Below are 24809 nucleotides of genomic sequence, written 5' to 3' on the forward strand. Positions count from 1 at the left end.
GCCCGGGGTTGGGTGTGTGCGGTGCCTCCCTATCTGGTTCTGGAGCTGCTGTGTTGACGTCAGCGTGAACCTCGGCAAGGGTGCGTTGAGTGGTGTCCACTGGACACTTGATGCAATGTGATAGATGGTACCAGAACTTACACAAAATTGTTAGTACCCTTCAGTTAATGAAAGAAAAAACTGTTAGTACCCTTCAGTTAATGAAAGAAAAAACAATGGTCACAGAAATAACTTGAATCTGATAAAAAGTAATAATAAATAAAAATTCTATGAAATTTAACCAATGAAAGTCAGACATTGATTTTCAACCATGTTTCAGCAGAATTACTTAAAGTCATGAAACAGGCCTGGGCAAAAATGATGGTACTCCTAGAAAAGACTGAAAATAATGTGACCAAAGGGACATGTTAATCCAAGGTGTGTCCAATAATTAGCATCACAGGTGTCTACAATCTTGTAATCAGTCAGTGGGCTTATATATAGGGCTACAGGTTGTCACTGTGCTGTTTGGTGACATGGTGTGTACCACACTCAACATGGACCAGAGGAAGCAAAGGAAAGAGTTGTCTCAGGAGATTAGAAAGAAAATTATAGACAAGCATGTTAAAGGTAAAGGCTATAAAACCATCTCCAAGCAGCTTGATGTTCATGTGACTACAGTTGCACATATTATTCAGAAATTTAAGATCCATGGGACTGTAGCCAACCTCCATGGATGTGGCCGTAGGAGGAAAATTGATGACAAATCAAAGAGACGGATAATACAAATGGCAACAAAAGAGCCCAGAAAACCTTTTAAAGAGATTAAAGGTGAACTTCAAGCTCAAGGAACATTAGTGTCAGGTCACACCATCCGTCATTGTTTGAGCCAAGGAGGACTCCATTGTTGAAAACAAATCTTAAAAAACAGATTGTGGCTTGTCAGCATGTAGTTTGGCAAATTCCAAAGTCTCTGGGAGAATGTCCTATGGACAGAAGAGACAAAAATGGAAGTTTTTGCCAAAGCACATCAGCTCTATATTCACAGACGGAAAAACACTGTCCCTACTGTGAAACATGGAGGAGGCTCTGTTATGTTCTGGGGCTGCTTTGCTGCATCTGGCACAGGGTCTTGAATCTGTGCAGGGTACAATGAAATCTCAAGACTATCAAGTGATTCTAGAGAGAAATGTGCTGGCCAGTGTCAGAAAGCTTGGTCTCAGTCACAGGTCATGGGTCTTGCAACAGAAACACACAGCTAAAAACACCTAAGAATGGCTAAGAGGAAAACATTGGACTATTCTAAAGTGGTCTTCTATGAGCCCTGACCTAAATCCTATTGAGCATCTTTGGAAAGAGCTGAAACATGCCGCCTGGAAAAGGCACCCTTCAAATCTGAGACAACTGGAGCAGTTTGCTCATGAGGAGTGGGCCAAAATACCTGCTGAGAGGTGCAGAAGTCTCATTGATCGTTTGATTGCAGAGATTGCCTCAAAAGGTTGTGCAACAAAATATAAAGTTAAGGGTACCATCATTTTTGTCCAGGACTGTTTCATTAATTTATTTTTTTAAATAATGCTGTTGAAGCATGGTCGAAAAGCAATGTCATTGATTGATTTCATTGATTAAAGTTCATAGATTTCATTGATTCAATTTCATAGAATTTTTATTTATTATTACTTTTGTTAGATTCAAGTTATTTCTGTGACCATTGTGAGTTTTTCTTTCATTAACCAACAGGTACCAACAATTTTGTCCACGTGTGTAGAATTGCCGCGCTCGACCTGCACAGATCTCCCCGTTGATTCAGTAATTTTGTAGGGTCCAGTCATTGTGCCCAGGAACCAGGGGTTAGGTTATTGTCAGTGTCTGGAGTCAGTTGAATAGTGTGAGTCCTTTCTCTGTTTGTGCATTTCAGAGACTATTTTCTGCAGCATCTGAACATAGTTATTATTTTTATTTTTTATTTGTCCCACTCAAGGAAAGGAGAATCCTCATTGAAAGGTCCGATTGGTTTGTGCATTTCTTGTTCAGTCAAAGAGCAAAAGAGATTTCATGCATGGGTGCCACCAAAGGTCAATGTGTTTCAGAAGTGCTTCATAGCTTCTGTGTGTTGGTCCATTATATTCATCAAATAGCATCTGTAAGAGTGGTACTGGTGCAACAACCTTTCCTTTATGGCTTCTCCATAGTCCATCTTCATCTTTTTAGCTCCTCTCTGTGTTCAGATGGAATGTTCATATGCTCCAGCTGCTTGTTGGATTTCTCTTACATTTGTTTTTCTCAATGATTCCTTATGGTGGCATCTCTGGTGCTGTTTCAGGCACATCTGGTTGTTTGTCTGGTGTTTCTGTGTCAGTTTCTCCACTTAGTAGTTGAGGATCTTTGTGCATCCATCGCTCTTCCATTGTAGTTGGCAGCTTGTTTTGCGGTTGTGTCTGCGGCATGATTTCCTTGAGAAATTAGATAATTTCCTTTAGTGTGAGCTTTGCATGTCATTATGGGGACTCGTCTTGGTAGTTGCACTGCCTGCTGATCAGTTAGGACTTGTGTTCAGATTGTGGTAGGTGCTTTCAAATCTTCTATCACATCACAATGCGATAGTCTGTGATATTGTGAGTTGTTTATGTCCTTCTGAACAGAAAACTAGAGACAATGGCAGCTTGCACATGAGATCTCTTCCTCAGAGTGAGATTTCGCAATCTGGTAGGTATAGAAATTCATGTTCAGTTGTTAAATCCTTCATGCTTACTGCCAATGTTTCAGTGAAATGTTTTGTTTTTGGTTTTCCCACACAGCCCAAAATGGACTTAGTCTTCGTAGTCAGTGGAAATGACTGTCTTATGCAGGAAACTGTGGCTCCTGAGTCCACTAAAAAGAGGTATCTTCTGTCCTTTTATCATCAAGACTACCATTGGTTCGCTTCTCCATGGTTTCAGTGACTGGCCTTGGTGTGGCTGTAGGCACATTCAGTCATCATATCCATCAAAACAACTGTGGTCAGCAGAATATTGAGCACAGTTGTCACGGCAAAGTGGCATCATTTTGGAGCATGGGGTGGTCCCTATTGTCCTGGACTTTGTTGTGTCATCATGGTTGGAGCTGGTTGTATCTGTGGTTGGACCTGACTTTGTTGTGTCATCATGGTTGGAGCTGGTTGTATCTGTGGTTGGACCTGACTTTGTTGTGTCATCATGGTTGGAGCTGGTTGTATCTGTGGTTGGACCTGACTTTGTTGTGTCATCATGGTTGGAGCTGGTTGTATCTGTGGTTGGACCTGCTGCATCAACGGTTGAGCATTTTGCATGAAATTTTAATTGTACCCCTTTTGTGGCTGAACCGGATTGTGTCCATGTTGTGGCTGAATTTTAGTGGGCAGTCTCTTGATCAACGTCTAATTCCACCACATGCATAACATTGATTGAGTTGCATATTCATGTTCCTGCTCTTCCTAGTCCTCCTCGTCCACTCCTTCCTCGTCCTCCAGGAGCCATGTATATTATAACTCTTTGGTTCATCTGGGCTGGAGCAGGAGCTGGTTGTTGTTGTACAGCTGGTTGTTTGACAGGTGGAGCTGGTTGTTGTACAGCTGGTTGTTGGACAGGTGGAGCTGGTTGTTGTACAGCTGGTTGTTGGACAGGTGGAGCTTGTTGTTGTTGCATGACCATCTTGATTGCAGCAACAAGTTGTTTGGTTGTGGCAGTTTCATCTTTATAATCTTCTTGGACTGTCATTACTTTTGTAGTTTTTTTCTTGTTTTCTTTCTCTTTGACTTCTTCCTGGAGATTTTTGAGTTGTAGTTTTAGTGCAGCTATTTCCATATTTAGTTTCTGCTCTTCATTTTCACTTCTGGACTGGAGCCATTTAGAGACATAGTGGCTGCATTGCATGTGAAATTCTTCTTCTGGCTTAGAGTGGAGGCCCACTAGTTCACTCAGGTGTTGTATTGCTCTGCGTATGTTTTCTGCAGTTGTCTCATTAGTGGATCTCACTAAGGCGGCTTGTATGTCTCCCCAACAGAGGGTTTCTCCTGCTATACCTAAGCAGGGCACGGAGTCAGGCCAGTCCACTCCGGATGATGCGTGGGAGGCTCATCAAGGAGTTAAGATCTTTAAACTGGAATAGTTTGTACAGTGGCGTATGTCCGGATATTACTCTCAGTGGTGCAATTTGGGTTTTTCCTGGGCACCAGTCCAGCGGGTCAGTTGGTGGTTCTTGCCATTTTCCATGGAGGGGCGTCATTGGTCTATTCATGAATGTGTCTTATACGCACTGAATGTCCAATGTGGCGGTGAACGAGCCCGTGATTTACTATGGTTCCTTTGATTTAGCTTCTGATGGTGGCAATGTTGATGGTGTAACTCTTTGTTCTAGGTTATGTAGCATGGCTTCAGTATTATTTTGGCTGTTTTCTTAGGTTCGTCTGGGTCAGTAGAGCTGCCAGAGTCACTTGTTCTGTCACTGGCTTGTTTTGGGATTCCCTTTGCCGCACAGTGTATGGTCAGGTCAGTTAGTTTTTGTGTTGTTGCCACTTGTGATTCCAAAATGTTTGTTAGTGCATTTAGTTGGAGTTAGCCATCTTGAAGTTTTTCATCTGTAGGTGTGGATCCAAGTGGAACCAGGGACAAGACTCCTCCCTTCACTTTGTGTATCTCGCTTGTATCGTTTCTTCGGCTGTGGTTGGGGCCAACAGGTTGGCTTCTGATGATTGGTATGAAGGAGGGTGGCTTGGTGTGGAGCTAGTGGGGGTTGGAGGTGCTTGTGGAGCCATCAGCCAGTCAGTTTGTAGTCAAGGTATGTCTGGGTGGGATTCTAGGCTAGACTCAGCTCCCAAGTAGCTCTTTCTGTGCTCCCTGTGACAAATGCCATCATCAAATTAATTTCTAAGAGGTCTCACAGAATTTCTTTGTCACGTTGCCTTGTATCTTCCTTTTCCTCCCCTTCATCATCACTTTCCAAATTTTGGGTCCAGCTGGTGCTGCTTCTGCTGTTATAGGAATGACATTTCTGCCCATTGTCATTGTGTCTTGTGTACCTCTTAAGTACAGGGTAAATACCAATACTTGTAGTTTCTTCTTCTGTTTCAGCTTCTCCTTTGGCAGTCTAGACTGGGTGTGTCTGATGATGCATGACCTTTGCTGTGTAGTAGCTCATAATTTTTCCCTGTGGGTGTTGGTTGGGGCAAGCGCATCTTTACCGCAATGAACTAACCTTTTTGCACAATATTTACTAAATTGCGTTTTAATCAGTGTGATTTTAGCTTTAGCTTGTTTAGGATCTGGTTCGTCCTCATGAATCTTGCTCTGTAAATGCTCTAGGAGCTCAATCATTTTGATAAATTGGTGTGCCATTTCGTATTATGAATTTCGGTGTTTTTATGTTAAAATTCCAAATTTGTTAAAAAAAAAAAAAAAAAAAAAAAGGTTATTGTAAGAATATTGTTTATTAGAATTAGAATTTATTAAAATTTTTACTGTAATTTTAAATTTGTACTGTCACTTTAAGAGTGTGTATCATGCAGCATATAATCTACAATCAAAAACTAGTTCAAAATAAAAGACACACACTGTGGGTTTAATCACACAGCACCTTTAAAGGTCTCTAGCACACACTGCGATTTAATGTAGCTTTAATTTGTATCATATAGCACCTTTAAAAGCATCTATCATACACTACAAACCAATGTCGCTTTAAGAATATGTGTCACACCGCATGTATTTCATACGCAACAATTAGTTAAGAATATCAACATTTAGTTAAGAATAAAACACACACACTGAGATACCTCAGTATTTATTCTCTGTAAATACTCATTACCGTGGCACCTGGCGTCTTTATATATCTGGGACCTTTAGCACTTTTATTTCTCAAAACTCCTTTACTTTGTGCACTTACACATTAAAATCATTCACACGTTGGCATAAAGTGTGGCAAACTCACAAAGTTAAATTTAGCAAAAAAGAATCCAGTATGCAGAATTCTGTTTTTAATACAAGAGGTTTGTGCTTACCTTTTAGTTGGGTCAACCTCTACTTTGGGGAATGTCAGTCAATATGGAAACTCTACAAGTTTGTCACTTCAGGCCATTGATGGGCACATACATGCCCTCACCCGACACCTTCAGTGAAAACTCTGTAAGAAAGAAAAAGAAATCAGTCGATTTTTGACATTGCCCGCATCTTCCACCAAGTTTCTCTGTCGGTTTCTGTTCTGTTGTATGAAGAACAGGTGCAGAGGTACGGGAATTGTTCTATAGATCTTTATAGTACAAAAATGCAGAGTCTAACGCAGAGTCTAACACAAAGTCTAACAAGTTGAGATTACATCAGTGTTTTAAAATCCTCCTGGAGTGGGTGTGTCATGCACTCCTGTATGAAGGAGGCTGTTGTAAAGAAATGAGAAATGTGGGCTTGACCAAACTGTAATGGTTATGTCTGAGTTTTCTGTGATTACGAAAAATCCTAACTGTTATACGGGAAACAGAACTTTTTGTGCGCGATGTATTATATTTGTATATTGTTTACACTAATACTATCATAAGCGATGGCTAGGATACTAGAGAGCAGCACAATCAAACTAGGTCTCATAAACAATGTAATGCTATTTTACCGCTAAGTAGGACTTACCATTCCATTATATCCACCATTTCCATAGGCTGAAGGAACTGACCCCTTGATCAAATGTCTTTGGTCAAATCCTTCTTGGTAGTGGCGGAGGTTACTGAAGCACTCATCTTTGAAGTGCTTGGAGCAGACAAAAAGGATTTTCCCCACATTCAGCAGTACATTCCCACAGAAAATAAAATTTAACCATGCCGTTATCAGTGTTTCAGATTCAGGATGTCGACGTCATGGATTGTGCTGGCTAACATAAGAAAAAACAGAGCATTTTGGACAAAAAAATGGCGGCCACGGAAAGTGTTGCACCTACAACCTTGTTCCGCTGTAACAGATAATGTAAATATCTGAACGGGTTGAAAAATACTCTGCAAAATGAATATACATTTTTTCTGCAAAGCTACGTACATTTCAACGCAAAGTGACTTTTGTTTCACATCCATGAGATAATAAACTTTTACACTTAGAAAGCAACATAGAGTTTCCTGTGGGATGGAGACAGAGCCTTCACACACGTTAATGTCTGGTCTGGGTCTGACACAGATCAAATGCATTTAAAAACATAAGATAAAAATATTTACTTTACAATATTAATATACTTAGATTTTTATCACAATACCAATAATGGACAGTTTGGAGATGCGTCATCGATAACAGATAATACATTTGAAAAGAATCTGATTGAAATGTGTTTTTGTTTGTGAATTTGTTTTAGATTATAGGCCTAAATGTGACTAAAGCACAATATATAATATGTATAAAGTCTTAAAAATATGAAATCCTATGCCCCTACTCCTATTCCCTGCTAATGTTTCATACAGGCCTACATTAATTCTTCTGGCATCATTGTAAAAGCTGTTTATTTCATACTGTTATTTTCCTTTTTTATTAACAATATGCTTCAGGTAAGTTATATTCTATTAGTGAGTTTCATGTTTTGTTCAACACACAGGGAATGGGGCGGGCTCCTTTAATATGAGATGCATTCTGAGTGACACAAGCTAGAAGCAGAATATAGACTGTGACATGAATATAAAGTTAGTGGAGAGAGGCAGACAAAGACAGTCCTGTCTGCATTGGGCTATTTAGCACAACGTGGGCACATTTCAAGATATAGCGCTAATGCACAGACTATTGAGGCTGCGTCAGTGTACTTTCACTCGTTGTTGTGATAAAAACTGTTGGATGACTTGCTAGTTGGATGACTCTGCTTAAATGTCAGAAGTCTGTATTCCCCTCTCTCGTGTCATAGGGCTGTTACACAGTGGTTTCCTCCAAATGTAAAAGAAGCCCATATATGTAATCACTTGTCATCTGATTCTCTGAGTGAGAAAACCTCAGAGGACAACTGTCTAAATCATTGTATTTTTGGCATTGTTATCAGATAAGAGTTTATTATCTGAATTATCAGTGTGAGGTCAAAATTGCCATTATCAACCGACAATTAGTTTAACTAATTTTGTATTGTAAAAGATACAATGTCAGCTTCTCCCCCCCCCCAAACATCTGCCCAGATGTACATTTCCAGGGCGATTCCAAGGCTGGAATTATCCAAATGGTTCTAATGAAGGTGTTTAAAAACACAGTGGAGCACTTCCTGTATTACCACATGACATTACACGGTGGAATGGAGCGTCAACCTAAATATGCAGGTTTGTGTGGTGAACATGTGCAAATGAAACAAAACACACAACTCCAGGTATATTTGTGATGAGGAAACAATGTTATAACACTGATAAGAAATTTGTATAATATGGCCCTGTCGTAACGACTGACAGGGGGACCAAAGATTCAGAACTGTGAAGAGTTTAACAAAGCTTATTTACTGAGAATATAATGGAAATGAAGGTAGATGGATCAGACAGCAGGATTGTTTGCAGTAGTCTTTGAGCGGGTCATGGGCAGCGGGGTCAGAGATTAGGTAGCCCGCACCGGTCAAGGTGAACAGTGTCAGAAGGTGTGAGGTTTGTACCGATCGTGGAGAGCTGGGTTGGCGGCGGAGGAGCTGAGCGCGTCCAGGGTGTGGGATCTGGCGAGAAACAAAAAGCATCCAACTGAGTGCAGAGTAAAAACTGCAAAACATGAGACTGAACCAAGCTGTACTGCTGTGGATACGTGGATGATCTGGGGCTAAGTGTCAGGTCCACGGTCCCTTTGTCCTCCCCAGGTGCAGCTTGATTATGGAATGAGTTGCAGGTGTGCATGGGAGGAGCCACAATCTTCGCCCAGCTCCAGGCTCTGACACAGAAGGGAGGGGGAGAACAGCGCAAGAAAGACAGGACAGACTGGGATCTTAACAGGCCCTTTAAATGATTTAAGTTTGAAAATGGAATAACTCCAAACCTGTTTTAGATTAAAAAATATTTATAATAAAAAAAATAATTCACCACCCTCTGCTTTGATCACTGGTTTGCACTTTTGACATTTCTTGAACCAGACAAGGCACAGCTATGAAGTGAAAACCATTTAACGTGAATTCATCAAGAAGCTCACTGAGAGAAGGCCAAGGGTTTGCAGAGCTGTCAACAAAACAAAGGGTGGCTACTTTGAGGATTTGAATTTTAAAAACATATATAAAATAATATATAGTTTTTCTTTGGTACATAATTCTATATATCTTACTTCATATATTTAATGTTTTCTAGGTGTATATAAAATGTAGAAAGTGGTAAACTCAAAGAAAAAAATACATTGAAGAATAAGGTGCGCCCAAACCTTTGACTTGTAGTGTAAATATATATATATAATGTCTTTTTGTCAGGCTAACTAAACTGTCAACTTTTCTTTTTCTTTTTCTATAAAATAAAATATGGAATTCATTACCAATATCAGGTTCTGGCTTCTTCATAAATGCATCCCCCATTCTGGAATCCAACACAATATGTTTCAGTTCTTCTGCCTTCTACATCAATGCCTGTCCAATCAGAAAGACAAGTAACACCACACGTTTGGGTTGCTACCACTTGACTTGCAGCACAAAATGATCCTATTTCATCTGCAGGAAACAAACCCAAATCCCTTCTATCCTTCTATCCCATCCTGCTGTGTCCCAAGAGCCATGACTGGAAAGGAGGAGGAAAACTTCCCCTGATCATTTATGTTTTTGTTGTTGCAGTTGCCAAAAGCGAGCGAGGTTTCTCCTACAGCCGAGAGACCAACCCACACTGCCACCAGGTGAGTAACATTTCAACTGTCAAATTATCAAAATGCTTTTGGGTGAATCTATTTGAATGTACGTCTGCATGGCACTGCATGATTTGGTGAAAAAAAAAAAAAGAAAGATTTTTCTGACAAGCATTGTGATTGAATCAGTTTATATTTTAGAATTGGAATAATGTTCAAAGTTCATATTTTAAAGGTCCTATATTATGTAAAATTGACTCTTGTGAGCATTAAGCCATGTTATGATGTTGTTACCTCTTCAAAAACATATCTGGAGTTGTGTTTTGTTTCATTCACACATGTTTGTGTGGATAAAACAGCTACCTGTAACAGCTAACTTTCTACACTTTGTTCAGTAGAGATTGGGAACACAGTCCTGTATTACCACATGGTATCGCAAGGTGGAACAGAGTGTTTTCAGTTTGATAGAAGAACTCTAAATATGCAGAGCATGTGTGAATGAAACACACACAGTTCCAGGTATGTTTGTGATGAGGAAACGACAATGTAACATAGGTCAGATTTTAACACAATATGGGCCCTTTAAACATGTCTTGAAGAATTGACAAAAACACTGAAATATGAACTGACAAAATGCAAGAATCACATTTCAGAACTATCTAAACTACTGAGTTAGTAGTTTTTATGTCGAATAACAGAAGATGTACAATGTGTAACACAAGATTGTTTTGTGTCTATGGAGGAAATTATGATGCTTCCAAAATAGCAGTCTTTGCAATTTGGTAATTGCACCCATTCATATTATAATGGATGTGATTGACCTGTCCACACACATTTGAATAAGAATGTCTTTAATATGGAGTTTCTCATCTGTCTGCACAGATCAGAGGTTGGAAGTTGAACTTATAGATGGACTATGCAACTTTTATGGGGAAAGTTTCACAAAATGACCTTAAACTTACACAACCAGTCTAAAATTTTGGACACACCCTCATTGAGTGTTTTCAAGATTTTATATTCAAATCCTCAGAGTATCCACATTGCAAACCAGTGATCAAAGCAAAGGGTGGTTATTTTTATTTTGAGCAATAAATGAATAAAATAATTATTGTAACTCAATTAATACCAGAAACACAAGTTTAATGCCATACTGGGAAACATTCCAGATAATGACATCTCCATGCGCAGATTCACCATCAGAAATGTTACATAGGACAAGTTTCAAAAATTCACTTAGAAGTAATTTATTTCTATTTTAATTCTCCAAATGTTCTGCAGTTAAGCAAGCTTCTTTAAAACAACATCTGTTTGTGAAGTTGGACTTCCTGTGGAGATACCACCCCAGAACTGTAATAATCCAAGCTTCCTCTGAGCAAAGACAGTGAGTGTGCATGTGGCAGGTGTGCATGTGGCAGGTGTGCACGTGCAGGGGTGTGCATGTGCAGTAGCGTCATGATTAGGAGCACAGATGTGGAAATGTAGATTTAGTGTATGGATTGATGGAGATGAAGGCGTCCAGGCGTTCAGTAAATAGCAGGCTGTTCTTCTGACTAAAGCTTGTCTCATTAAATGGATTCAAAAACATATCTGCTGACTTCAATCTGACCAGCCGCACTCAAGAGTCTCTCTGTTGTAACTCCCCTCTCTGATCTGCATTTACATGTGAGGAGGCGTATGCGTGTGAGGAGGCATGCGTCTGTGAGGAGGTGTGCACGTATGCAGAGGAGTTTGTGCGTGAGGAAGCGTGTGCCTGTGAGTAGATGTATGGAGGAGATGAATGAGGAGATGTGTGCATGTTAGGAGGATTGTGCGTGTGTAAGGAAATGCGTGTGTGTCTGAGTAGGATTGGGCACTGAAACTCGGTTCCAAGTGAGCACCGACCAAAAAGGTATGGTAAGTACCAGCATTGAAAAACATGTCAACTTTCGGATTCCTTGACTTTAAATGCCCACATCAATTCGCCAATAAATTACACCGCACAGATTTACGAGCAGCGCAGGTCACGACCGCTCTCTGCACAAATCTATGGCACAAACAGCACTCAGTTTTAACATAGACCTATGTGTGTCCAAACAAAGGCAGTGTGTCATCTTACCCATGAAACAGAAGAGATGAAGAAACAGCGTGTCCAGATTCAACATGTCAGTGCCAAGGCCTTTACAGTGTCTCGTGTCAAAGTGTTGTGCCTAATAACAAATCCACATCCAGTCACAGTTGGCATGAAGTTCAAGCTAAACAGAGAATATGAACCAGACTCTTCCAACATCCTCGTTCTTTCTTTGTACCATAATTCATAAATCCATGTGGTGTAGTAAATATATCTATTAGTGGAGCTTGTGTGCGTGAAAATGCAGCCTAACAAGTCCGTGTAAAGTTTGCCATAGTCCTCCTCCTCCGTGCAGCAAAGAGTAAAGTTATTTATCTGATCAAAGAGCATGTGCTCTGCAGCCTTTAATCTAAAATATTGTATAAAGAAAAACAAAAAACAAAAGTTTAACTTAAGAGTGTCTTGGTCCAACTGAGAATCAGCTGTGCCTCTGGTTCATTTGCATGTGCATTTGTTATAACTGGACATTGTATAGCTAAGTACTATGTTTTAAAATACCAATTAACATAGTTATAACATAATTCAAGAATTGAAAAGTATTTTCTTAATAATATTGGCCATTAATGTATATTAAAATATACATTAATGTTCAGGAACCGGTATCGCAAAGCAGGTATTGTTAAAGTATTGGTATTGAAAAAAAAATCAAATGCTACCCAGCTCTATGTGTGGGGGAGGCGTGTGTATGTGACAAGGCTTGTGCAGGTGAGGAGGCGTGCACATGTGAGGAGGCCCAACTGATATGTGAAACACTCTGACTGGAATTGTATGAATTATCTGTCTAAGAGGGCTCTCAGTTGAAGTGACTGGGAAAAGGAAGAGTGTTCTATTGGGTGTGATGTGTGATTTTTTTAGTTAGCTTTTGACTTCTGGTTGAACCACAATGCTTCCTGTCCCTCATAGAGTTGTGTGTAGAATGCATAAATCCTATATATGATTTATTGTTTTCTTTGATCCTGGCACTGCCCGGTCTTCTGAAGTGCTGCTCTAATTTGTCCCTAATCAAAATCAGATTAGATTGCGTACATCTCATGAAGAAAGAGTTTTTTTCAAATTGTGATACCGCTATACAGTGATAAATAAAAATGTAGGATTTGTAAATGTATCATTGTAAACACATCTAGTTGAATGTTGTTGTGGATCTGCAGTAGTGGAGCACACATGCAGAGGGGCTCGTGGGACGGAGCAGGTGAAAGTTTACAAAGGCCTGGCGACATTGGCGTGGTTGTCATGGCAACAGCTGTGCCGGGACTGGCTGAAGGACTCCCACTTTGTTTATTGGTACAAAGAAGCCACTATGTTAGTTTTGATCTTTTGCTTTTTAAAGGACGCGGAGTGTCCCTGAACGCTTCATGGACACCTCACAGCCCACATCAGGACCACCATGGCACAGGCCTTTCTATTTTATGTCTGTGCAGTTAAAAAAACAGGACACTTAATGATTTGAATGATTTTTCTGTTCTTTATGACCATGACCAACATCCCAAAGATATGTTTGTGAGCAGGAGTAGGTCCTTGTAATAAGCCAAAATTGTAAACATATCAAGTAACAGCAGGTATTCAAGGCAATATATATATATATATATATATATATATATATATATATATATATATATATATATATATATATATATATATATATATATATATATATATATATATATATATATATATATATATATATATATATTCTATAGTGTATTATTTGCTACCACATAACATTTTTAGATCGCCATGCTACTGCTGCTTTACTGTTTTGAAAATGCTATATTCACTGAAAACAACGTATTAACATGTTTCATAAGTTTCACTTTTGTTTTTGGTGCTCCGAGTCTCTCCTCCCTTTGCTCCTCGCATTAAATCACTCCACAAACAGCATGCATCCTTAACATTGCATCAGATTTGTCAAGTTGCTATGTACAGTTTTATACCATGTTTTTGTATATTTATGGACAATTGTTGTGTGGGAGCATGGGTGATGTAGGCTTCTGAAAATCTTAGAACTAATCATAAGTAGGGTTCGAATAGGGCCCAGGAGAGATTGCTAAAAGCAAAAAAAAAATCAGAGGTTGCATGCAGCTCTTTCATCCTTACTGCGCTGCACTGCGGCTCCGTGTGGCTTGGACAAATAAATTAAAAATGTAATTGAAGTGTATTTTATTTGTGTTAGTTCTTTTTTAAAATTGTAGTTCTAAATTGGAAGATTATTATGATCTTGAAATATTAAAATAAAATTATATTTTATTATTTTTCATCGCTCAAAATAAGTGTCACATTTGAAGAAGGCCTCCCCATACTGGTACCTGCCAAAACACTGCCCAAAATGCATTTGCAGGTGTAAGTCAACCTTATCTGGAGCTGGCTGAAATAGCTGACAGAGATATGTGGGTGCCCAAATTCAAGCACTTGACAGAGGATCTTGAAGATGTTGCCCATCTTGTTCAGAATCACAAATAATATTGAGAACCTTCCAGCACTGGACAAACTCTTGTTTAAAACATAGAATGCCTTCCTTGACACCTACATAAACATGAAGAAATATGCATTTGGAGTCCTGTCGATCTTCAGTTTCACACATGTATGTAAGCTGCTATTCTCCATGAATAATGTTAAAAATAAACACCACTCACCCCTCACAGACCACAGAATTGACCCCTGATTTGTAGATGCTGTGCACAGAGTTTAAGGAGCAGTCCCATTAACAAGGTAAAAAAAAAAAAAAACAATATATACATTGTTATCTTCATTTTAGATGTCAAAAAGTATTTGCATATTTCCGTGGAAAACAGGTCCAAATGGTTCATACAGTAGGATGTAGTATATGTGCATTGCTTGGGAACCAGAATACACACTACTTAAATACTCTACAAAGATGTGAGTCTGGTCACTGATGAATCTCCCCGAGTTCAGATGGTCGTGATTGACAGTTGGATTAGCCAATCAGGGATATGCATGGTCCATGAGTATCAAAACAAATATAACTGCTTACGAGGAAAAAACTTTCGTATTTCAGAGTCTTTCAGCAGAACCAATGAGTGAAGGTCTAAACTGTTAATGTGAGGTGACAGAAATTTGATTTTGTTTGAAATAATAGTTGACCAATTAGCTCCTTCATTTCAAATGCACCACTGAAAAAAAAACCACAAATCTGATTAGATGGCCGTGTTTGGGCCTGGCTTGAGGCTCAGCGGAGGAAGTGGTGACCAGACAGATATCCCTCATATCATTCTGGACTTGGCATGCAAATACATGCAATGCTAAAATAATTAAGGCTTTGACTTTGTTGCTATTTTTCCAGCCTACGATAAAACTATTTATTTGTAACAATATGTAGCTACAGGACAACATGCTCTCCTCTGTAATAATTGGTCCTGCTCCTTTAGCATGCTGCTGATTCTCCGCTCTGTTTCCTGTTTGGCTTGTCTAAGCACTGCTCTCACATCCAGCTGTGGCTTCTGTGTGGTGCTACAGAGAGCCGGAGAGGACAAACTTGGCTCAAATCCCACTTTAGCGCTTCTTGCTAGCCCCTGCTCATGCTCTTGTTGAATTGAGCCTAATGCTAATTGTTGGAAATGGCAGAAGCAGAGTCGGGCTCTGGTCCAAGACGGCCTCCCCATACTGGTCCACACGCTTCTGACACACTCTGACAGTCCTGCAGATAGGCCTGTTATTATCTTTGTGCTTTTACTATCTCATTGGAGTTTTTTTTGTCTACTTGAATAGGTATTGAGGAGGATATAGGGAAAAATATATGTAGGAAATCTATAGAAATTTGATCTGTCAGAAAAACAAACAAAAAGCACACACACATACACACAACTATGTAACATCAGGCCCATCCCGTCATCCCATGGATGGTAAAAATTTAGGATCAGAGCTTTTCATTGGGATGGTTTTGACATAGAGCTAGCCTCATCTGCTGTTACAGTCTTATCATACAGGATTTGGAAATACGCAGCATCAGCGCATTTATCATACACTTTATTATCATTGTCATTTTAAGGAGCTTTAAGCAAACGTACAGCACAGAGCAAATATCACCCGTTTCTGCCTGTCAGCCCACCTCTCTGTCCTGTAGTCTCCCTCCTCCTCGCACTCACCTCAGAGCATAGGGACACACAGGCCGCTGCTGCGTCTGCATGCCGTGCCTGTTCACTGCACTAGAGCTGTTCACTGTGCCCATTGGTATTGATTTTATTATTATTATTATTATTATTATTATTATTATTATTATTATTATTATTATTATTATTATTATTATTATTATTAATAATATGAATTCCAGACTTCTCAGAAGCTTTATTTCACACAGCAGAAATGCCATGGAAATACTTACAATACTAATTATAAACAACATTTCAACTTAAATATTTTGCAGTGGAAGGAAATCTATTCAGGATGGTTTTTGGGGCGGTTTCAGGACGGTCCCCAAACAAGTTAGTCTGGAGCCCTGATAACATTAGAAATAAACTGAATTCTTTTTTTTGCAAAGTAAAAAGTGTCAATAAAAATCATGTTTAGCAAAGGAAATGCTCATTTATTTTTCCTCTCAGCAACAGGTAGCCTAGAAACTGACACAGATGGTTGTTTAATCAGGTCTGTGGTTGTCATAGCAACCAAAGGAAACGGGGCCCAAAGCAGTGGAGCCAATAAGAGTCCTTTTGTTTTAGTGGGACCCCCTCGGCCCCGCACAGTGAGGGAGTGACTTCATCTAACACAGGCGCTCTTTGTCTCAGCCCACAGCCAGCTCAAGCTCATAATTGGCCCGCTTTGGTCCTCTTTAGTATGAGAAAGACTGCTTTGGCCCGGCCACCACACACTAACCATTCAGCGCAGCAGTCGTCTAGTATGGTTTTTAGTATTACTTTTGAAAACTCAGAGGCACAGACAATGTGGTTGTTCCTAGGACAGAAGCAGAACTAAAACTTGGAATAGAATAGTACAGGATGTGTGTGACTCTATAGTAGTAGTTCATGTTAAGCATTATAGTCGTACACTTCCCCACGGTGAATAGGTGAAAGGGTGAGGACCAGAGATAGTATTCAAAAGAAAAGCTTTTCATGTAAAATTTAAATGTTGGCTGTAATGAGGCCTGAAGACACAGATCGCAGAGTATAAAAAAAACAAACATAATATTAAAATGCCAGATTATACACACGTTACATAGATAATTGTAAATTAAACATTTCACTTGTTTTAATACATTTCTGAGTTGTTTCAATGTGTTTTTTGATGTTTCAAATGTATATTAAATTTCCCCAAAATCCCCACACTATTTCTTTGAACCCCCCCCCCACACACACACACACACATACACCCCCACCCACACACACACACACACACACACACACGCACCCCCCCCACACACACACACACCCACACATACACCCCCACCCACCCACACACCCTCTCACACCCCCACCCACACACACACACACACACACACAGGTAAACAATTTTCCTTACAAAAACCTAGAAAGAAATATGAATGAACAATACAATATTAATATTTTTAAATAAATTGAATGTCTACTTTTTTGCATGAATAGAAAAACATGATTGATTGTTGCAAATAAGCATGGATATCCTTCTCAGTGTTAATATAAATGGCAACACTAGTTCAAAACAGTCAACAAAGGGGCCATCCTTTGTTCCTTTTTCTGAAATGAATGAGTCCCCTAATCCTCCCAACACCAGTGTAATATTCTCCCGAACGTGCCTTCCTCTGCTAGTCGCTGTCCTTTCCCAGACTTACATGAGCACAGTTAAGGCATCGTGAATGCACTTCATCTCCAGCTTGCGTGTCTCTCTTGTGCAGTCTGTGCTGGGAGGCGAGCTGTCACTGTCACCCTCCAAAACGCATTCGTACCAGGCCTACGTGTCCAGCGCTCTCCATGCCCCTCACGGCCGCAGGAGAACCCTTCCCCTCCAGCACATGGGTACAGTTTTAACAATATAGAATTCATCATATGAATGTTGTGATGTTTTGTTATTTTAGAAATGAATTTAGTTTCATTCTCATTGTGATTTCTCTTTTTTAATTTTTTAATTTTTAATTATTTTTTTCTGTGTTAGATACATTTTACTAATTTATTTTGCTCACTTATTATTTGGATAAATACATACAACACGTTAAGTTAAATTAATTGTTAAATAAAAAATCTATTTGAAAAAAATCCTATTTTTACTAATATTACTTCATATACAGATTTGCGTTGATCTGTGAGCACTGCACAGGTCTGCACAGCTCATGTCTCTGTGTTCTCCTGTTTTACAGATGCTCACACAAAGAGAGTACGTAAGGTTCCGCCTGGTTTACCTTCATCGGTGAGTTCTGTGCTACTCCTGTCTATTGGAGTCTATGCTATATTCAGGCTTCTGTCGGTCATTAGTCTGTGCTACGTTTAGGATCCTGTCTGTCATTAGTCTGTGATGCGTTTATACTCCCGTCTGTTGTAGTCAGTGCTGCATTCAGGGTCCTTTCGGTCATTAGTCTTTGCTACATTCAGGGTCCATTCTGGTCTGTCATTAGTCTGTGCAGCGTTTAGGCTCATGTCTGTTGTAGTCAGTGCTGCGTTCAGTATTGTGTCTGTTGTAGTCAGTGCTGCGTTTCGGCTCATGTCTGTTGTAGTCAGTGCTGCGTTTAGGCTCATGTCTGTTGTAGTCTGTGCTGCGTTTAGGCTCATGTCTGTTGTAGTCTGTGCTGCGTTTAGGCTCATGTCTGTTGTAGTCAGTGCTGCGTTTAGGCTCATGTCTGTTGTAGTCAGTGCTGCGTTTAGGCTCATGTCTGTTGTAGTCTGTGCTGCGTTTAGGCTCATGTCTGTTGTAGTCTGTGCTGCGTTTAGGCTCATGTCTGTTGTAGTCAGTGCTGCATTCAGTGTTAGTCTGGATGCATTGGCACCTTCTCAATGGCAGACAGGTGTTCATTTTCATAATGCATCTTTTCTTCAGTGTGCGCCTCTCCAAAGATACCACCCACTGCTGCACTGGCATCTTCAATAAGCCATCAGTGTCTCTCCTTGCCTCTCTGTCACAGGCAAACATTTAGTGTTTAGTGCGCTAGATTCACCACAGCTCAACTGTAGTGGGTTATGTCAAATGATGCTTATTAATGCATTGTGGAATTGTACTGCAGTTTTATCCCAGTAATGTGTGACATCATAGACAATCACATTGCCGCATTTACTAATGAGATCTAAATATTCTTTTGTCATTATGGGATATTATGTATAGATGCTGCTACCTCTGTGGTTCTTAAAATGCATGGGATTCCTATGTTATTTTAGCAATTTATATTCCTGTAATTTCTTAAATAAAAAAAAATATATATATATATATATATATATATATATATATATATATATATATATATATATATATATATATATATATATATATATATATATATATATATATATATACATATATATATATATATATATATGTACAATGAACAAAATCTCACCTCACAAAATAACATTGGACATGACTGTGATAGCATTTGATAACTGTGAGGAATTTAGGAAAGATGAACATGCTCTAAAAACGGTGTGAGCTGGAGTGTCGGTGAAACAGATCCACTGAAAAGTTAAACCTCCTTAGGAATACATGGACAGGCCGTCGCATTTCGACACATACTTCAGTGAGGTGACTCCCTTTAAATTTGATTAGTGGGATCATGTGATAGAGGACATGAGACCCAATTAGGGCTGGGCAATTAATCAAATTAATTTGACTAATCTGAGTTTTTAATTATCGAGATTTTGAAAAAATTGCTAAATTGTGAAATCAAGGACTTTTATAAACTATTAAAATTAAATTACACATCTATACAAATGTATTAAAAGTTTATAATGTGTTAAATAGTAGGATATGAGAAGATTCATAATGAAAAGAGCTTCCCTTGTTTGAAAGATTAGTAGTCCCTGGCTTTGATTAAAATCTTTTTAAATTGTTATCATGCAGCATGTCAAGTAGGCATATGAAGGCATATGAACGAGTTTCATGATGTCTCATCATCGCAATGAAAGTAAACTAGGGTGCAGCTAGTGATTATTCTTTTGATCAGTCAACTTGTCAAAAGATTATTTCTACGAAAGTGCACCCTTCATTCGTGTCCTTCATTCTCCGGCTAAATCAAAACCTCAAAAATCTGTTCCGGACTCTGCATTGTCAGCAGCACTACGGAACACTATGGTAAAAGTTCAGTTGTGTTTCCCAACATCTCTCACATGCGTGCGCATCAGCTGTTTCTCCTTTATGCATCTTTGGATTTGGCTCTGGATGAGGTTGGGTCACTTGCACGAGGCTTCTGTGCCTATAGGGTTATATCTACAATGAGGTGTAAAGCTGATGATTTAAAAAATGGGAAGTTGAAGCTGTGTGTATGAAAAGAGCAGAAACACCAGAGTCCCTAAACTCTCATTTCCATGTTAGAACTGCAGTAGAAATAAGAGGCACAGTTTCTAATGGTAAATCATGTGCAACATTCCCACAAATAGCACATGCAATGTTTCAGTTTGCGTTCCTAATTTAGTATCTGGCTTTGTAAATATATCCCAAAGTGTATTTCCACATGTGTGTGTGCATTTGCATGCGTGTGTGTTCATGTGTCTATGCGTTTTTTTGTGTATCTCTCCAAAGCAGTCCTCCCCTTTTTCGTTCTCTACATTTACATTTGTTTAATCTATCAATGTGAAATCAGATGTATAGAAATGCTCACATGTAGATGCAAGGTGCTCCATGCATGTCCAGGCCTTGCTCGATAACTGATTTGTATTGTGTTTAGGATAATGTGTGGTGCTTCACCTTTGGTTTGTCTGGACACTTAGGCAGAGTCTTTTGACAATATTGAGTAATTTATAAAATCAAATGTAAATCCTGTTGTGTGGTTTTATTGCAGTGTACTGCACAGTGGGAATGATGATCAAGCCATCTTTTCTGTCATTGTGTTTGGCTGGTGTTGCTTGAAAAGGCATATTTGCTGATCTGGGCTAAACTTTAGGAGTGTAAATAACAAAGTGTCACAGGCAAAATAAGAGAGGGGCACCATGATTGGCTGCCTAGACGCCATCCACCTCAGTCAGAATTGTAAAGGCAGTATTATGTTAATATTATATTATACATATTATATTACATCCAAGTTTTACTTTTCAGATTGACAACCTGTTAAAATACATTTAAATGCAGAAAATACTGTCTATTTTAATGAACATTTCCTGGAGGAGGAAAGATCTAAGCAGGCATAGGCCCTGCTGAATTCTCCTAATATCCTGAAACTACCACAGGCACTATACGTTACTATACTATAAGTCTACACTAGATAGGTAGGTGCAGTTAGCAAATGAGGATAAGAGCTCTTAAAACAAAAGGGCTAGTACAGGAGAAGATGCTGTAGTTCCAGATCATGTTTTGAATCGTCAAGTCTCGGTTACTATATTGAATAGAATTGAAAATTATAATTTTGTTTGTACCTCCACAAAAGTGCCAAAGCACTGGCTCCAGTCCATGCACAGTGTTTGTGTTGTAACCTCTGAGTGAATCTGTCTTGTGTGAAATGGACCTTATGCTCGCAGTCTGACTCAGAGTTACAGATGTGCCTTCAACATTAGAATTGACCTAACGGGATGTTTTCACTGAGGTGTTTATAGTAACTCTCAAATAAATATGAGTGATTATCTTTGTTTAACACTCTTCCTCCCATGTCAGTATGGAGTGTGCACAAAACAGAGCCCCCTGCAATATGAGCCTGGATAAAATAGGCTAACTAAAGCTAATGTTGTAAAGCATTATTACAAGATTACTGTTCAAAATACTCATGAAAACCTGAAACAAAACAATATAAAAGCAAAGATAATGTGGAAAAATGTCTGTAACTTAATGGAGTAAATAAAGAGGATTTGGAGCACACACACGTCTCTGACTGTCCACCCCGTCTGACCAAACCATATTTTTATCTTGTGCATGTTTTCCTGGTTTTGCTGCATGTAGACTCACCGCTGTACTCAGGCCGCCATTTTGTGTCAGATGGCACTGACTCAACTTCAAATCTCTGTACAAATGTCTGAACACAATTCAAACCGTCCGCTTACAGACCAGCAAGTGCACTTGTCTTTTAAGGATGTGACAGTATGTGTAAAGAATGGAGCAGCCTGTAAGTCAAGGCTCAGGACTTAAACGCACTCAGATCTGCAGCCAGACCACAAGGTTTAACAGGTGAACAGACACACTCAGGAACAAACGAGGGTTTTCCCCAAGAAATGTAATTATTTGGAATTATTAATGTACATTTGTTTTTCACATTTATTTAGCTGGTGTGACTTTGATTATTGTTTTATACAAAACAAAAACTGCTTAATTTTATTATTACCTGTTTTTTTTTTTTTCAAAAATTGTTCTTCTTCATACTTAGTATTTTAACCCTTTATTTATTTTGCTGCAACTACATTCACAAGGCTAGTGACAAATCCTAATGGGCCTTTAAACAGTATACCGCAATATGAAGAGAATATTGTTCTAATGGTTATTCTGAACTTCTGCGCCACTTCCTCAGACTGACGTGTACTGGTCCCCACACTGCAGTCAGACCTGCGTGTGTGTGGATTATGTATGCATGGTTTCATCTGTGGCTCAATCACATGCAAATATATTCACATGTTAGTTCCTTAATTAAAAATGCAAAGCAGCCCTTATGGTGATTTCCCCGTGATTTGACTTTTTTGAAAAACCACCAAACATTTTGAGAAAGATACTGTGAACTTGTTGAGTGAGAAATAAGGATGATTCAAAGCTTTTACGTTATTTGCATATTTTTGCCAGACGATAGAAGGAACTCATTTGACGTTTTTCAGGAAGCTTAATTATTCTAAGTAATTTCACAAATGATGAAAGTGAAACTATGTGTTTTTTTTGTCGGTGGGGGCTGTCTGCTGTCGGGACGGAGTGCAGCCGTGAGTGTGCGGGACAAAGCTGGGTCTGAGCCAGAGCTGTGAGCCAGCGCGCAGACAGATGGTGCACTTATCACACACGTGCGCGCGCCTGGGCCCTCGTGCACGGGCAGAAGGTGCGCTTACCACACACATGCGCGCGCTCGGGTTCTTGTGCACGCTCCCAGCCTTACTTCCTGTTGACATCTGCTTTAATCAAACCCCGGCCTCACATCACCGTGGAATGCGTATCGATCAACTCCTCTAGTGGCCACAAGCGAAGCTGCAAGAAAGTAATAATAATAATAATAATAATAATAATAATAATAATAATAATAATAATAATAATAATAATAATAATAATAATAATAATAATAATACTTCTTCTTCTTATTATTATTATTATTATTATTATTATTATTATTGCTATTAAGTTTACTGATTACTGCCCCATAGAGAAATGCACATGTTCGAATTCCGATATTTTGACAAAATCAAACTAGAACATGATGAACACAAAGCTGAGTCCACAGCGCGCAGTGAGTGGAGTGCAGCCCGCGCTCTGCAGCCCGAGCTCTGCTCCAAGCTCAAGCCGCTGACAGTTGTGTCTCCGGCTGAGTGCGCGGAGGGAGGGGCTCCGGCTCTATTTGCATAACGCGTGCCTTCGCTCGGTCATACGGGAACATGCGACTGACGGAACTGAGCTGAAGCGCACAGTCCCACCGCAGCTACGGAGTCTTGACTCAATTCGAATAGGATCAAAATCAAGGAACGGACGGAAGAGAGGAGGGAGAAGTCGAGGGAAAGGGGCAGTGTGCCGTGGAAAGATCCCGACGGGAGAGCGGGAAAGAGCGAAGAGGAGCCGGGCAGCACTCTGGCTTGGCACCAATAGGAAACATGTACTGCGCGTACACCATCCCGGGAATGACCAGCAGCTCTCTCATGTACTACTACAACGGGAAGGCGGTGAGTGATTGTGCGCCTGCTTCGCAGTGTTTATGTTTTGTAAAGTATTTTGATCAAATCTGCGCTGGTGCGTCCGTACGCAGCTCGCACTGAGGTGACACGGGCTCAGTGCGTCTTCAGGTTCCAGGCAGCTGTTCAAAAGAGGCGCGAGCTCAGGGTCAAAGTTCACAATGGAATAGCACGCGTGCAGCCCACCTTCAAAATGAGCCTCATCAGCGCGGGACTGGTTTATTAAAGAGCCAATCTTATTCATTGCGAGGATGGAATTATTGAGGATTATTTTTCTGTTTTCACCAGGGCCGATAATTACTTTGTAAAATAATAACTATTTCATTTTTGATGGCGTGTCTCATATATTGCATTTTGGATATGTACTGCACATGCAGCATACATTTCACCACCTGTACCATTGTCCCACTTTTTAATCAATGAAATGAAAATGGTAAATATGTTTAGTTTAGATAAGCCGATATTTCTTTCTATATTCGACCTTGTGAATAATGGGCTCATTATTGCGCTGTTTTAGTTTGTTGCTGTTGCGTTGAGCTGTTTATCCAAACCCGAGGCCTTGTTTCAGCTGCTTTGGCCCATGCGCGCGTCCTATTTTCCAGTGAGTATCAGCCTGCAGAATCCTCAAGATTCTGTGTCCTGTGTCGTGATATTTGTCACATCGCGATGTCGGTGACAGAAGAGTGTGTGTGCGCGCGTGCGTGTGAGCAGTGAGCGGACTCCCCCCCCCAGGGGACCTTTACCTGTATAGGCCTATATATATACTATATATTTATATATTATGTATAAGTCTATATAGTCTATATATAGGCCTATATAAAGACTATATTTTTTCCCCTTTGCTATTTCATTTATTTTCCGTTCACTTTCTGGGTGTTTACTGCAGTTGATAATCAGTCCAACACGCGTTTGCGTCCTTATTTTAATTAAATTCAAGGATACGAATACAAAGCATGATCCAAATGATATTTTCTAGTTCATAGTCGGCTCTTTTTATTCCCGTAAACATTTGGCGGCTGCGGTAACAAGCCAAGGCCTGTCATGGTTTGACACAGAAATGACCGATGCGTTTTTTTGTTTGTT

At 39.6% G+C, this 24809-nt stretch overlaps 1 protein-coding gene across 2 annotated transcripts in view; it reads left to right on the forward strand.

Moving 5' to 3' along the window:
• Nucleotides 1–23425: 23425 nt before the first annotated feature.
• LOC117391650 (transcription factor 4-like) overlaps nucleotides 23426–24809 on the forward strand; it is a 49706-nt gene continuing 48322 nt past the window's right edge. For both annotated transcript variants that reach the window (XM_033989510.2, XM_055231803.1), the window contains exon 1: nucleotides 23426–23717. In XM_033989510.2, coding sequence (XP_033845401.1) covers nucleotides 23649–23717 — 69 coding nt within the window. In that variant the 5' untranslated portion in view covers nucleotides 23426–23648. The remainder of the gene's footprint in view (nucleotides 23718–24809) is intronic.

Source organism: Periophthalmus magnuspinnatus, chromosome 23 (assembly GCF_009829125.3).
Source record: "Periophthalmus magnuspinnatus isolate fPerMag1 chromosome 23, fPerMag1.2.pri, whole genome shotgun sequence".
NCBI classification, from domain to species: Eukaryota; Metazoa; Chordata; class Actinopteri; order Gobiiformes; family Gobiidae; genus Periophthalmus; species Periophthalmus magnuspinnatus.